The 16,765-nt window shown below is 40.9% G+C and overlaps 1 protein-coding gene across 2 annotated transcripts in view; it reads right to left on the bottom strand.

Moving 5' to 3' along the window:
* Positions 1-10,865: 10,865 nt before the first annotated feature.
* The window catches only part of EHHADH (enoyl-CoA hydratase and 3-hydroxyacyl CoA dehydrogenase), a 101,706-nt gene continuing 95,806 nt past the window's right edge, over positions 10,866-16,765 (bottom strand). For both annotated transcript variants that reach the window (XM_035274668.3, XM_002758137.6), the window contains exon 7: positions 10,866-13,783. In XM_035274668.3, the coding sequence (XP_035130559.2) occupies positions 12,522-13,783 (1,262 nt within the window). In that variant the 3' untranslated portion in view covers positions 10,866-12,521. The remainder of the gene's footprint in view (positions 13,784-16,765) is intronic.

Below are 16,765 nucleotides of genomic sequence, written 5' to 3' on the forward strand. Positions count from 1 at the left end.
ATCCTCCTACCTGTCCTCTATCTCAAATAAAGGTGCTATTTTGGCCTCCATAGTTATTTTTTGTTTTAGTTTTCAGTTTATTCAAAAGCTGTCTGATCCAGCCATTTATGAGACTCCCTTTAAGACCCCAAGAGGATACAGAAATGTTTAATAAACACTTGAGACTAGAGGAGATCCTGATGCAAACGCTGAGTTTGAGAGGACTCAGGAGAAAAATTTGGAGAGTGAAGGAAGATAAGACATCAGATTAGACACTGTATGATAAAAAGAGTCCGTGGCCACACAGGGAGGAGCGTCCAGGTGAGGAGGGATGCCGGGAGGTGCATGTTTCTTGAAATTACACAAACAGGAGCTGAAAGTATAATGAGTGTGACTAGAGCAATAATGAAGGTCTAGAAAGCAGAGCTCTGTGTTGGATGCTGCCCCGTAGTGATCAGATTCCCCCAGCTGCTGTGAGTACTGGCCGCTGGGAGAAGGTAAGGACCTGAGTTCATCCCAGGATACTGGGCTTGGCTGATGGTATGTCTAAGGCTATGCCTTCCTCCCTAGGGGCAACCCCCAGCCAAAAGCAAGTCAAGGTCGGGGTACAAAGGTCCAGCCCCCTTGCTTTGATTTAGGATCTCTGAATGGCTACCCAAGCCCCTGAGCTCCCTGTGGGTCCACTGAAGCCCCTGTCACATCTGTATCACCTCCTCCTGCTCAATCCTGCATTCTTCACTCCCTTACAGCCATTGTCACCCAGAGCATTCACCAGTAGACCTGCATGGAAATCTCTGCTTTGGATCTCCTTCCTATTCTATGGCAATTTTAACAGAAGTGATCCTAGGAGGCAAATGCTAAGATGGAATTTTGCGACTGGATCACCAACCAGCCACCTAGCAATGAGGAGGACATCATCCCTCGTATTAAGTGGAGTATTGATAACACCTGGCATGCTGTGGCTGAACTGGATAGCCATGTGCAGAAAGCAGAAACTGACACCTTACACTAAAATTAACTCCAGATGGATTAAAGACTTAAACATAAGACCTACCACCATAAAAACCCTAGAAGAAAACCTGGGCAATACCATTCAGGACATCTGCATAGGCAAGGACTTCATGACTGAAACACCAAAAGCAATGGCAACAAAAGCCAAATAGGTAAATGAGATCTAGTTAAACTCCAGAGCTTCTGCACAGCAAAAGAAACAATCATTAGAGTGAACCAGCAACCAACAGAATGGGAAAACGTTTTTGCAATCTACCCATCTGACAAAGGGCTAATATCCAGAATCTACAAAGAACTAAAGCAGATTTACAAGAAAAAAACAAACCCATTCAAAAGTGCACGAAGGATATGAACAGACACTTACAAAAGAAGACACATGAGGCCATCAAACATATGAAAAATGCTCATCATCACTGGTCATCAGAGAGATGCAAATCAAAACCACATTGAGATACCATCTCACGCCAGTTAGAATGGCAATCATTTAAAAATCTGGAGATAACAGATGCTGGAGAGGATGTGGAGAAATAGGAACACTTTTACACTGCTGGTGGGAGTGTAAATTAGTTCAACCATTGTGGAAGACAGTGTGGTGATTTCTCAAGGACCTAGAAATAGAAATTCCATTTGACCCAGCAATTCCATTACTGGGTATATATCCAAAGGATTATAAATCATTCTATTATAAGGACACATGCACACGAATGTTCGTTGCAGCACTGTTTACAATAGCAAAGACCTGGAACCAACCCAAATGCCCATCAATGATAGACTGGACAGGGAAAATGTGGCACATATACACCATGGAATACTATGCAGCCATAAAAAACGATGAGTTTGTGTCCTTTCTAGGGACATGGATGAACCTGGAAACCATCACTCTCAGCAAACTGACACAAGAACAGAAAATCAAACACTGCATGTTCTCACTTATAGGTGGGTGTTGAACAATGAGAACACATGGACACAGGGAGGGGAGCATCACACACTGGAGTCTGTTGGGAAAAATAGGGGAGAAACAGTGGGGGGTGGGGAGCTGGGGAGGGATAACATGGGGAGAAATGCCAGATACAGGTGGTGGGGAAGAAGGCAGCAAACCACATTGCCATGTGTGTACCTATGCAACAATCCTGCATGTTCTTCACATGTACCCAGAACCTAAACTGCAATAAAATATATGTACATAAAAAAATGGATTCAACCAGTGTGAGAAATGACTGAATGATTAAATAATTAAATATTCTTTATAATTGTCAGTGACTTTTTCTAAATGGATATATATAAATCTAATTTTAATTGCATTTTCTCAGTGACAGCTAAGACATTTAACTTGAAACCTTTGTTGAGAAATAAAATTTATGTTTTAACTTAAAAAAAAAAAAAACAACCTTTTTACCAGTGGAGAAGGTGGGATGGGAAATCGGTAGGAAGTAATGAAAGCAATGTCTCAGGCGTTTAGGATGTTTATCAGGAACTGCTGGAGGCTGCTGCTGCCCTGAAGGACTATAATGAAAGGTGTGGAGGTGATTAATTAGCAACGTAAGATGAACTGTGAACATCGAAGGGCGTCCCTGGCAGCATATGTAGAAGCTTATCTCCTGTAGCCACAGGGTAGAAAAAGCAGAGTGTCAGGCCCAGAACTTAATTATAAGGAAAGTGGAGTTCTACAGAAGGCCGGATTTTCATGGTAAGTCCGTGGCGGTAAGGTTAGGGCTTTGATTAGGAAGAAGTGGCACCCTAGGGCTTGGGATAGGGACATCTGATCAATGAATCTGAAAATCTCAAATTCTGAGATTCCCCTTAATGTTCTGGGCCTGCAGAAGCGACCTGCCCTTCCCTGCTAAACACTAGCGCTCCTCACTTGCTGGAAGAGAAGAGGCTTCTATCCTGTAAAACAACACATGCCCAGCTCAGAAAATGCTCCTAGAACAATCGTTAGAGTTAAGTCACGAAATCACTCATCCAGGGAAGTGTCGAGACCACCAGGGGAAAAAAGGGATCATACCCTTAAGGTGCTATAGGACGTAGCCAACCCATCTCAGCAGAAGCCAGGAGAGCATGTGTGGGACCAGCCCCTCAGGGTGCTAGATCAAGTGAGTGGCAGAACATAAACTGTGGTAGGTAGAGTTTATAAACATGGGAACACGCCTCACCACACAGGATTCAGATCCTAGGCACTCTAGGAGATGTCGTGAATACACTGCTAGATTAACCGTTGAAACTGCCATGGCAGGTGGTGGGGGAGGAGATCCAAAGACTCAGAGAAGTAGCTTGAGGTAAGAATATGGGGGCAATGGTAAACAGCTTGGATGGTTGGTCAACACCTAGAAGGAGAAATAGTGGAAGTCTGGGGACAGTGAGACCTGGGGAACTTAGAGATGGATGACCTGTGGGAGTGGGAACGAAATGTGAAAAGCGGTATATCACATGTCAATGATCTCCAAAGAACACCTACCACAGAAGGTGAATTAAGCAACCTGTAGGCCGAGCAGCCAGGCTAGCTGACATCAGCTAGTCATCACCACTGCCCACCTTAGCACTGGCACGACTGGCCCGTGAGCAGATAGGCATCGTTGTAGGGACGGAAGTCATGCATGAGCCCAACAGAAGCTTGCACCCACCACAGCTGATCTAGTTGCTGCATGTACAGTTTACTAGCCAGAGACTAGTAAATGGTACACCCCAGGGGCTGGTACTCAAGGTTACCAATCAACCACTTCGTGGAAAGTTGACTACATCAGAACTCTTCTACTCTGGGAGGACCAGTGATCGTCTTGACTAGAATTGACACATATCCCAGATTTGGGTTTTTCTTTCCTCACTACAGGGTTTCAGCATCATTCTCCAAGGACTTAGAATCTGAATCAGTGGCACAAGACCTCACGTAATATTGCATCAGGAAGGAGGACATACTTTAGAACAAAAGAGGTACAGAAGTGGCTCTATGACCATGGGATCCTCCCGTCCAATCACATTTTGTGCCACAGAGAAGCCTATTAGGGCAATGGGATACATCTTTGCAGGTACTGTTGAGGTGCCAGTTTTGAAATGATGCCTCATGAAATGGGGTACCGTTCTCCAGGATATAGTTTATACGCTAAATCAGTAATCACTTATGGTACTGTGTTCCCAATAGATAGCATGCAGGGTTATAGACACTAAATAGTGGAAGTAGAAGTGGCCCCCTTGGGGAATTTTACTTCCCACATGAGTAGCTGACACTCTGTCATCTAGAAGTCCTGATTCCTAGAGGGGAAATACTTCCACTAGAGGTACAGTGAGAATCCCTTAAGCTATGGCTGCCCCTCCTCCAGTCACTTCTGACTCTTTGTGCCAAGGAAAGTAGTAACCACCCTTGTGTGGGCAATTGACCCCGCTGATCAGAAGGAGGTAAGATCACAGATAAAACATCGGCAAGGCTGTAGAGAAAACTAGAGCAACATAATTAACAAGCTTGATCTAATAGCAGAATTCTATATTCATGAAATAGAGAATGAAAATTCTTTTCTAGCACACATAGAATATTTATAAAAATTGATGGCATGGGAGATCAAAATAAATCTATTAAACAAATACTGAAGAGTTGATGGCTTGTATGTTGATGCTTGCCAAGCATTTTTTTTTTTTTTTTTTTGAGATGGAGTCTTTTGGCCACCCAGGCTAGAGGGCAGCAGCGCGGTCTTGGCTCACAGCAACCTCTGACTCCCTGGTTCAAGCAATTCTCCTTCCTCACCCTCAGCACACACCACCACACCTGGCTAATTTTTTGTATTTTTAGTAGAGGTGGGGTTTTGCCATGTTGGCCAGGGTGGTCTCAAACTCCTGACCTCAGATGATCCACCTGCCTCGGCCTCCCGAAGTGCTGGGATTACAGGTGTGAGCCACCATGCCTGGCCTGCCACGCATTATGAATCATGCACCTCCCCTGTGGTAGGTTCGGTTTCCTGGAAAGCAGACTCTGAGATGGAGATTCAGGTGCAAAATTATCAGTCATAACCCAAACCTCGGCATCACACAATATACCCATGTGGCAAACCTGCATGTGTACCCCCTGAATCTAAATTAGAAATTATGACTTCTAAGTTGAAATTACAAACAAACAAACAATCCAAAATGTTTAGGGAGTGCTCTCAGAACTAACACCTTTGAAAGAGAGGAGAGAGAAGCTGGAATGAGCACAGGACGAAGCTGAGCTGCCTTGTGGCTTGAAGGCAGGCCTCATTCCAAGCAATGTCACCCACCGAGAGCTCTAGGCTGTGTCAGCCCTGCAGAGCCCGGGCAAGGGGCCCACTGCACGGAGCACTCACTGGATGCAAATTACCTTTGGAAGAAAGTGTGACCTTGAGCGAAGCAGTCTCCAAAGAAGGCCATCTTCTAGCAGCACTTCTAGAAGCTGGGAGAATTAATCTTTCATTCCTGAAAGAGGATCGGGGTAGCACATCACTGACAATTTCAGCATATATTTCCAATATGCCAAGTGTTTATTTTTGACTTATGAATCATATACTTTTCCTATTATATAGATATATGTGTACATTATATAACACAAAAAAGAAATTTAGAAATGATGAGATGATGAAATAAATAATATATTAAAACATCTTACTAATATGTGATGCTTTCATATTAGTACTAGCTAATACCATAAAACAATACACTTTTAGGGCAAACATCACTGTTTATGGCAGGTATATAAATCAATTTTTTTTCTTTTTTAAAAAAATTTATTAATGATCATTATTATTATTTTTGAGACAGAGTTTTGCTCTTGTTGCCCAGGCTGGAGTGCAGTGGTACAATCTTGGCTCACTGCAACCTCTGCCTCCTGGGTTCAAGTGATTCTCCTGCCTCAGCCTTCTGAGTAGCTGGGATTACAGGTGCCCACTACCACGCCAGCTAATTTTTGTATTTTTAGTAGAGGGGAGTTTCACCATGTTGATCAGGCTGGTCTTAAACTCCTGACCTCAGGCGATCCACCTGTCTCAGCCTCCCAAAGTGCTGGGATTATAGGCATGAGCCACTGTGCCTGGCCATAAATCAATATTTCTAATAATCTTCTTGATAATTTTCATTTTTTTGGCCAACTTCTTGCCAGATTTGACTAACTCGTTCTACCTTGTAACACAACTGACTAAAAGCTGACGCCAGAACTTCCAGCCCTGCCACTTTCTCGTTGCCCACCTTTGCTTGCTTTATCTTCAATTGTGCTTTCTTTGAAGGAATCCTATAATAATTTTATTTTTTTATTAACAAATAATAGCTATACATATTCATGGGGTACATGGTGATGTTTTGATACATACATTGCATACTGTTCGGATCAGGCTAATTAGTATATCCATCATCTCAAAGATTTATCATTTGAGTCTAGAACATTCAATATTCTCCTTTGAGCTATTTGAAATTATATAACATATTATTGTGAACTATATCATCCTGCAGTGGTATAGAACACTAGAACTTATTCCTCCAATCTAGGTGTAGTTTCCCATCCTTTAACAAATCTCTCCCTATCCCTCCCTTCCCCCTACCCTTCCCAGACTTTACCTCTGTTCTATTTTTCACGTCCATGAGATCATAGAAGTGGTCATAGAAGAGATCATAGATGCTTCCCCATATGAGAGAGAACATGTGGTATTTAGCTTTCTGTTCCTGGCTTATTTCACTTAACTAAGGTCTTCCAGTGCCCTCCATGTTGTCACAAATGACAGGATTCATTCTTTTTTATGGGTGAACAATATTCCATTGTGTATGTGTACCCCATTCTCTTTATCCATTCATAAGGTAATTTTTTAAGAGGGCTTCCCCTCAAGGAATTTTTTGTAAGGGGTAGTTTAGTTAAATAACTTAATCTAAATATCCACTTACCCCATCACATAGAATCTGCAATCTTTCTCAATACGCTGAAAGCAAATTAAAGTGAGAAGATGCCACTCTTACTGCATTTTGCACATTGCCTGCTTTGCTCAGGAGACCTCTTGGCTGTCTGAGATGCAACCTGTTGAGGGCAAGAGTGTACATCAGCACACAAAATATTAATCAAGATTAAGTCCTTATTTTGTAGACAAAAATAAGCAGCAATGGCAGTTCTAGTTTTTTCTGCCTACGTCTCTATGGATCATTTTTCATACTCTTGGGTGGAGGCACAGCATTTTGGGGATCTCTGATCTAGTGAGCGGAAAGTTAACGCACCCAGATTTAGCATTTGTAGTCAGTGCTGAGAGATACTGCTTTCCCAATTTTTCTTCTTTTCCTTCATGCTGCTGTTGACCACCTATCCTTCTGTTAATACATATTTTCCTCATGAATGTTTTTCATTTCTAATTAAATAACAGTCATTCCAGGTTCAAGTAGGCCTGTGAGACTATCTCCTTCTAAATGTTTCTTTAAAGCCCTATTCCCAGGTTCTTAGTAAGCATCTCCATCTGCCCACAACAATTATATGTGGAACATGTAAAAATTTCTGAGTAATTCAACATCAAGTTGAAAAACATATCAAACTGGCAAAAACACTTTTGTTTAATGAGACTAGATTCTTAAAACTACCTGTGTGGCTGGGCGCAGTGGCTCACACCTGTAATTCCAACACTTTAGGAAACCGAGGTGGACAGATCATCTGAGGTCAGGAGTTCGAGACCAGTCTGACCAACATGGTGAAAACCCGTCTCTACTAAAAATACAAAAATTAGCCGGGCATGGTGACATGCCCCTGTATCCCAGCTGCTTTGGAGGCTGAGACAGGAGAATCGCTTGAACCCAGGAGGCAGAGGTTGCAGTGAGCCAAGATCACACCATTGCATGCCAGCCTACGTGACAAGACTGAAACACCATCCCTAAATAAATAAATAAATTAAACTCCCTGTGTATCAGAATTGTCTATAGCACCGAGGGGAAAAAAAAAACCAAAACAAAAACAAAAAACCCCAAACCTCACTCATTTTTGGATCCCACTTGCATTTGTTCAGATTAGGGTCAGTTATGAGTAAAGACTTAAAATAACACCAAATTCTCCATTATAGGAGTTGATTGCTCTCTCACATAAATGACTGCTGGAAGGTAGAGTGAGTGGCAGTGGTGCTCCATGAGCTCCTCAGTGACCCAAGCTCTCTACTGCTCTTCATTCCAGGGCATGGCCTCTGTCTTCACGGTCTAGTCTAGTGGGTGCAGCTCCACTCATCACATCTGTGTTCCCAGGCAGGATGATGAAGGAAGAGACAAAAAAAGAAATGGGCAAAGGCTGCACATCATCGGACTGTGAAGGCCGGTTCCCAGACGCCGCCATGTGACACTCCCTCTGACACCCCACTGTCTAGAACTTCCACGATTTCATGTAAGAGAAGCTGACAAATACGTTGTGTATTCTGGGCAACTATATGCTTAGCTAAAATTTGGGACATTTATTTCTACATGAGAAGACAAACTCTATGGGAGAGACAACAGTCAATCCATAAATCAACAACATGCCAGGCCTTGACCAGCTTTGGAAATCCATATCCATTTAGGATCTGTTGGAGAAGGTTTTGCCCTAAGCTCATCCTAGGGCAATCACATTACAGCTGGAATTAGCAACTGTTTGCGTGTCCTCTTGGAGAATGTGGAATAGCCCTAAGTGCAGTGAAAATGTGCACAAGAGTGACTGCATGAGCTCTGCTCATGTCATCTCATGAGATGCTTGCAGGCACTCATTCTACCAGGCTACTTTAAGTTGGGTGAAAGAGAACACACAAATATTTCAATTGAAATGCCCTGAGAGGCCAGGTACAGTGGCTCGTGCCTGCAATCCCAGCACTTTGGGAGCCCTAGACAGGAGGATCACTTGAGCCTAGGAATTTGGGATTAGCTTGGGCAACAGTCTCTACAAAAAATAAAAAATAAATTAAATGCCCCGGAATTCTTTGGACAAGAATTAAAAGTTCTGTTCATCTCTCTTACTCCTCTTTCTCAGGGTGCTAGGAAAATAATATTAAAAAGAACAAACAAAATGTAATCATTTCTTATAAATTTGGTCCCAGTCTAAATAGATATTTTCCCAGCCACTTTTGCCAGCCATTATTTAGAAAGATACAGCACTAACCAGAAGAGTCTTTGGCTTGAAACTGCTACACAGAGTGCCCTGAAAACAAAACTAGGAATTAGACAATTCCAGGGGATGTCGGTCATATCATTTCCGTGTGGATGACAACCCCTTGGTACACAGTATGAACGGTGTGCGCTGGAGGTGTGCAATGCTGCTGTCCTCCCTGGAAGCAGTGTAACTTGTCTGTTAATCTCGAAATATGTATAAGCTGGTAAGATAAGCAGATGGTACTGACGGTCCCAAGAATACTCAAGAACTATTCTGTTCTTGCATAAAGCTGCTGTTAAAGGTAGTCCAGAGAACTTGATTTAATCTTATCAGTGGCTACCAAAAGGGTGCAGATAATCTAGTGAGGCGGCAATATTTCTGATTTCTAGGTTTCTATTTTAAAGACAAAGCTATAGGTTCCTACAGTGCAGCAGAGTATGATTTGCATTAACAATTCTGTAATATCATTAATCAGGAGAATTTAGGACTCCTGACTTTATCGCTTTCATGCACACCTGTTCCTGCTGGAAATAAACAAATAGAGAGAAACGGCAGGTGCATGACGGCTTTACCGACTTAAGGAGCATCATTAACAGCATCTTTAAAGCTGGGCGTCTTACAGCTTCAAGGGTGTTTCCAATATATAATAATTCCTATCAGAGTTTCCAATACATAATTCCCATCTCATTAGAACGTATTTTTAAAAATGTAATCCAGAGGTTTCTTTTGAAAAATATGTTTTAAAATTATTAACCAAATCAGCCTTTAAAGCAAGTGTGTTTTCAAGGACAGGAGAGGATATCCTGAAACACTTCATTATATTAACTCCTATTACATGCAGGACTCAGCAAATTAGAATTAGTTTGGCTTCATTTGATGTAAAATAAGAAGGAATAAACTCATATTTCATCTTTCAATTTTCTTTCTTTCTTTTTTTTTACCTTGAGATGGAGTCTCGCTCTGTCACCCAGGCTCACTACGACCTCTACCTCCCAGGTTTAAGCGATTATTCTGCTTCAGCTTCCCGAGTAGCTGGGACTACAGGCATGCGCTGTCATGCCTGGCTAATTTTTGTGTTTTTGGTAGAGACAGGGTTTCGCCATGTTAGCCAGGCTGAGGACTTGAGGTCGAACTCCTGACCTCAAGTGATCTGCTCACCTCGGTCTCCTAAAGCGCTAGGATTACAGGTGTGAGCCACCACGTTCAGCCACGCTTTCCATTTTCTATTGGTCCTTAACCTTTATTATGATACCTTTTAGAATACGATGTAAGATATGGTACCTCTTCCAAGAAATGCACTCAGATACATATACACAAACTTTACCATAACATTTCAAGGGTTATTGAATCATAAAATCTATTCACAGACCCTCTAGTTTCAAAACTTAATCTAGAAGCTAGTGTAGGGTGAAAATAAATTATAAGAACTCAAAATAAAATTAATTCCAGGTTTGAAGAAAAAGTTAGCGGAGTTTTCCTTTTTTCTTTAACATTAATTTGAAAACAAATCACTTTGGAGACAAAAATCGCTATTTTCAGGACTGATCTCCATTGACGTCTTTAAATTCACAAACCAAATTATATAAAATGAAGTGCTCTGTACAATTCAAACATAATTAATTGTGCTCTGTACAATTCAAAGAACACTTGAATTTTTTGCTGGTTTTCTTTTGTTTGCTTTTTAACAATGGGAAACGTACACTCTATTCACTGAAGATTTTCACATCAGAACTTTCATCATTTTGTTTGAGTTCACAGGTGAAAATATTGTGAACGTTCATTTACACCACAGATAACATCTTCAGCCCCATTTATTTACTAACAACTTTATTGAGATATAATTTGCATACCATATAATTCACTCACTTGAAATCAGTTACGTGACCATTACCACAATAAGTTCAGACCATTTTCATGAACCTTATAAAGAAATCCTGTGCCCATTAGATGAATCCTGTACTCCCCATTCATCACTCCCCAACAATTCTAGCCTTAGGCAACCACTAATGTACTTTCTGTCTCTAGAGATTCACCTGTTTTGGACATGTCATAAAAACGTTCATACAGTATGTGGCCTTTTGCGGCTGGCTTCTTTTACTTAGCATAATGTCTTCAAGATTCATCTTGTAGAATGTATCAATACATACTTTTTTCTTTTTTTGAGACAGGGTCTCACTCTGTTGCCCAGGCTGGAGTGTAGTGGCATGATCACAGCTCACTGCAGCCTCAACCTCTTGGACTCAAGAGATTCTCCCACCTCAGCCTCCCAAGTAGCTGGAATTACATGCGTGTGCCGCCATGTCCAGCTAAATTTTTTTTAGTTTCTGTAGAGACAGGGTTTTGTTATGTCGACCAGGCTGGTCTTGAATTTCTGGCCTTAAGCAATCCTCCGCCTCAGCCTCCCAAAGTGCTGGGATTACAGGTGTGAGCCACTGTGCCTGGCCCTTTATTTTTTATGGCTGAATGGATAAATCATGCATGGACATATCAGATTTGGCTTATCTATTCATTAGTTAATAGACATTTGGGTGGTATCCAGCTTTTGGCCATTATGAGTAATTCCACTGTAAATATTTGTGTACAAGTTTTTGTATTGACCAGCCCCTTAATTTTTAACTACACAAGTCAAAAAGTAAAAAGAGAATTCTTATAACAAAATTATACAAAATATGTTTTGCAACAATTTTAATTTTTCAAGATTCAGTCATTTCCATATGTAAAATCACAAAGGCTTGTCGTCACAGGGGACTGGTATCGTTACTCTGTCACAGAATTGGGAACTCCTAGAAGGTTAGATGTTCTCTAAGACCCTTTTTACACTAAGTTAACAACTTACTGCTTTCTATTATTTCTCCGTAAACAGAAGAGGAAAGACTAGGTCGTCCCCTGGGCTTAGGGAAATGATCAACAAGCATTACCGAGGCTTGCACAGAAGTGATATATTGAGCACGATTTACCACACTACCCCGCGTTCCCTGTGCTGGTTTGAAGTACTCGGTTCCCTTACCAATTTCCAACTGTGTTTTTCTTACAGCTTTAATGTTCGTTGAGTGTATGTATGATTCATAAGACTTCTGATCAATACTATGTGTGTGAGGTTGAAAGGGGTCAAAATGAATGTATGACTTAGCTGCATTTATCATTTATTAATAGATGACACATTTCTCCAATGATCAACGCACTTGAGAATCATAACTTATGCCTGAGCCTCTTTCATCAGCTATTATGGTTTTACACTCACACAAGTTCATGCACTGAATTCATCTGATAGGGACAGATTCAGAGGCAAGGGAAACACACGCCTGAAGATCTGACCATTAGCATCGTCGCACAGAAGACTCTACGGATTATTTCTTTCGCTTTGTATTTCAGAACAATCTTACTTTGGATTTTTGGATTTAATTTCACTGAAATTCAGTGAGCATTACCTGATGCTAGCATGCGGGGCATAAGCTGGGAGGCTGAATCACAATTTGCTGCTGGGGGGGCCTGCCAAGCTTTGCCATTCTTTCAGGGGAGGGTTTCCCTGAGAAGCCAGCTTTTTTAGATAGTCACTGGGCTCCAGTTGGGGAATATCAGGGTTCTGCCTGTAATATTTCTGCAACTTCTCTAGAACTGTGGGCAACCCAACTGTGGAAGCATAGAACATGGGCCCGCCCCTGTGCCTTGGCCATCCGTATCCATGTAAATAGACAACATCGATGTGCTCTGGGCTAGCAGCTATCCCTTCTCCCAAGATACGGAATGCTTCATTGATAAGTGAATATAAGCAGCGCTCGAGGATCTCATCCCGGCTGATGATACGTGGTTCAATGTGATGGGTTTCTCTATACTGTGATAGGAATTTGGAAAGCCACGGATCAGGTTTGTGAATCCTACCCAATGGCTTGTCATATTGATACCAGCCCTTACCTGTCTTCTGGCCAAATCGTCCTAATTCACAGAGCACATCAGGAATTGGGCAATATCTCCTACTGCCTCTTTTTCGGGCAGGAGTTCCTGGAGGCAATGTAGGTCCGGTAAGACCTTGCCCCTTTCTAGATTTCCAGCCCACGTCCAACCCAGCAAGATCGGACACTCTAAAAGGTCCCATTTTAAAACCAAACTCTTCCAGCACCCGATCTACCTCCTCTGGCTTGCTGCCTTCTTCTAATAAGAAATATGTCTGACTGTAATAAGGATTCAACATTCGATTCCCCACAAATCCAAAACAGTTGCCTACAACGACCCCAATCTTTTTAATCTTTTTTGATAAGTTCATAACAGTGGCAATAGTAGTGGGGGAAGAGTATTGGCTGGGAATAACCTCTAACAACTTCATGATATGAGCTGGGGAAAAGAAGTGAGTGCCAATGACCAAGTGAGGACGATTTGTGGAAGAAGCAATCTCATCAACGTCCAGGGATGAAGTATTGGTGCACAAAAAAGCTTCTGGTTTGCACACAGCTGAGAGTTCAGCAAAGACCTGCTTCTTCAGGCTCATGTCCTCAAATACTGCTTCAATGACTAAATCTATACCACCAAGCTCCTTCATAGATGAAGTTAACCTGGGTTTTGGTCCTGACCAAGGGTGGCCACTCTGTTGCATTTTGGATGCTTCTTTTTCCAAGACAGAGGTTATTATCTTGTTTGCAGTTGCTAGCTGGTTTTTGTCTGAGTCTACAGCAATCACAGGAATCCTGGCCCTTGCAAAAGAGATGACGATGCCTCGGCCCATTGTTCCCAAGCCTGAAGATAAAAATTGAAAGAGAAAAAGAATGACTCGGTGGTATTGCGAACTGATAAATGTTATTCACCGGATGGAAGGCTTATGTGACAACGTGGCATTTAAAGAAATTGAAGAAACACAAATGAATTGAGTACTAGTTAAGACTCTGCACTCTGTTAAGTGTTTCAGAGGATATAAAAGCGAGTTGGATTCATACACACAAATAGAAACTATAAAAACTAACGAATGAGTCGAACAAGATTGTAGGGTACACAATTGATGATATATAAAAATCAAGTATATTTCTATATATTAGCAATGAACAATCTGAATACAAAGTTAAACAATTCTACTTACAATAGCATCAAAAAGAATAATACATAGGAATAAATTTAATAAAGAATAGGAGAATGTGTACACTAAAAACTATGAAACACTGTTAACAGAAATTAAATAAGACCTAAATAAATGGAAAATCGTGAAATATTTATGTATCAGGCAACTTACTATTGTTAAGGTGTCACTACTACCCAAATTGATGTGAAGAACCAACACAATTCCCACAAAAATCCCAGCTGGTTTTTTGCAGAATCAATAAGCTGATCCTAAAATTCACAGAGAAATGCAAGAAAACCTGAAGAGCTAAAACAATATTGAAAAAGAAGAACAAAGTTGGAGGAGTCACTCCTCCCAATTTCAAATCAAATGACAAAACTATTCAAGGCTGGTGAGGTGGCTCATGCCTGTAATCCCAGAACTTTGGGAGGCCAAGGTGAGAGGACTGTTTCAGGCCAAGAGTTTGAGACCAGCCCGGGCAACATAGCGAGACTCCATATCTATAAAAAATTAAAAATTAGCCAGGCTTGATGGTGCATGCCTATAGTCACAGCTATTTGGGAAGATGAAGCAAGAGGATATCTTGAACCCAGGAGTTTGAAGATTGCAGTGAGCTATGATCACCCAGCACTCTAGCCTGGGTAACAGATTAAGATCCTGTCTCAAAAACAGAAAACAAAAAATAAAAAAAACCACCTTACAGTATTCAAGACAGTGTGATAATGGCAAAAGAATAGACATATAGATCAGCAGAATAGAACTGACAGCCAGAAATAAACCCATACAATTATGGCCAATTGATTTTTAACAAGACTGCCAAGAACATTCAATGAATAAAGTATAGTCTTTTCAACAAATGATGCTGGGACAACTGGATATCCCCATGTAAAAGAATGAAGCTGGACCCTTCCTCACACCATTTACAAAAACTAACTCAAAATGAATCATAGGCCTAAATGTAAGAGCTAAAACTATAAAATTCTTAGGAGCAGATCTTAGGAGTAAGTCTGATGGATACATCTTTGTGATCTTGAATTAGGCAATGGTTTCTAAGATATGACACCCAAAGCCCAAAAAACACATGGCCAACAAGCACATGAAAAGATGTTCGACATCAATAGTCATTAGGAAATGCAAATCGAAGCCAGAGTGAGGTAACACTTCAAACCTACTAGGATGGCAATAATGAAAAAGACAGACAATAACAGATTTTGGTGAGGATTTGGAGAAATTAGAACAGTGATACATTGCTGGAAAATTTTTAAATGGTACAGTTGCTGTGAAAAACAGTTTAGCAGTTACTCAAAAAGTTAAACATGGAGTTACTATATGATCCATCAATTCTACTGATATCTAAATCTCCAAGAGAACTGAAAATATATGTCCACATAAAGCTTATACATGAATGTTCATTAGCAGCATTATTCAAAATAGCCAAATGCAGCCATAAAAAAGAATAAAATCACACATTTGCAACAACATAGATGCAGCTGGAGGCCATTATCCTAAGCAAATTAACACAGAAATGGAAAACCAAATACTGCATGCTCTCACTTATAAGTGTGAGCTAAACATTGGTTACACAGGGCCCCAAAGATGGGAAAAATAAACACTAGGGATTCCAAAAGGGAAAGTGAGGGAAGAGGGAAGGGTTGAAAACCTACCTATTGGGTACTAAGTTCACTACCTGAGTGAACATCAAAGCCCAAACTTTGGCATCACATAATATATACAACCATGTAACAAACCTGCACCTATACCCGCAAATCTAAAATTTAAAATAAAATAATTTCAGAAACCCTGAGCTAATGCTGGATCCAGAAAATTGTGTTGATTACATGTTCACAGAACTTATACACATTGTACTTATCTCCTCCCCAAAAGAAATAGATCAGTAGCTATTATCACTTATTAATTAAATTGGGGGTCATTATATCTTCAACAGAATCAACTGTCTTCTACAGAAATGGAATCTTTTAAAATCTGAGATACAGTGAGACATTTTTAATGAAATTTATTAATTTAGTGTCATTCTCCTGCTTTGTGATTTTCCTGTATCATGTCACTAGGCATTTTTTTAAGCTTTAAAATATTTTCCTGTAATTTTTGCATTTACACAATAAAAATAAATTTCACTTTCTGACATCAAAAAATTAGCCAGAAATAGAAGCAATTTGAATGTCCATCAACTGGTGAATGGATACACACAATGGAGAATATTAATTCAGCCATAAAAAGGAATAAAATATGAGGTGGGCAGATCACTTGAGGTCAGGAGTTCAAGACCAGCCTGACCAACATGATGAAACCCCACATCTACTAAAAATACAAAAGTTAGCTGGACATGGTGGTGCACACCTGTAATCCCAGCTACTTGGGAGGTTGAGGCAGGAGAATCACTTGAACCTGGGAGGCAGAAGTTGCAGTGAGCCAAGATCGTGGCATTGCACTCTAGCCTGGGCAACAAGAGCGAAACTCTGTGGAGGGGAAGAATAAAATAGTAATACATGCTATAACATGAATGAATCTTGAAAGCATTATGCTAAGTTAAAGAAGCTAGGGCCAGGTGCAGTGGCTCACACCTGTAATCCCAGCACTTTGGGAGGCCAAGGGGCAAGATCACTTGAATTCAGCAGTTCAAGACCAGCCTGGCCAACATGGTGAAA

This window comes from Callithrix jacchus, chromosome 15 (assembly GCF_049354715.1).
Source record: "Callithrix jacchus isolate 240 chromosome 15, calJac240_pri, whole genome shotgun sequence".
NCBI lineage: Eukaryota > Metazoa > Chordata > Mammalia > Primates > Cebidae > Callithrix > Callithrix jacchus.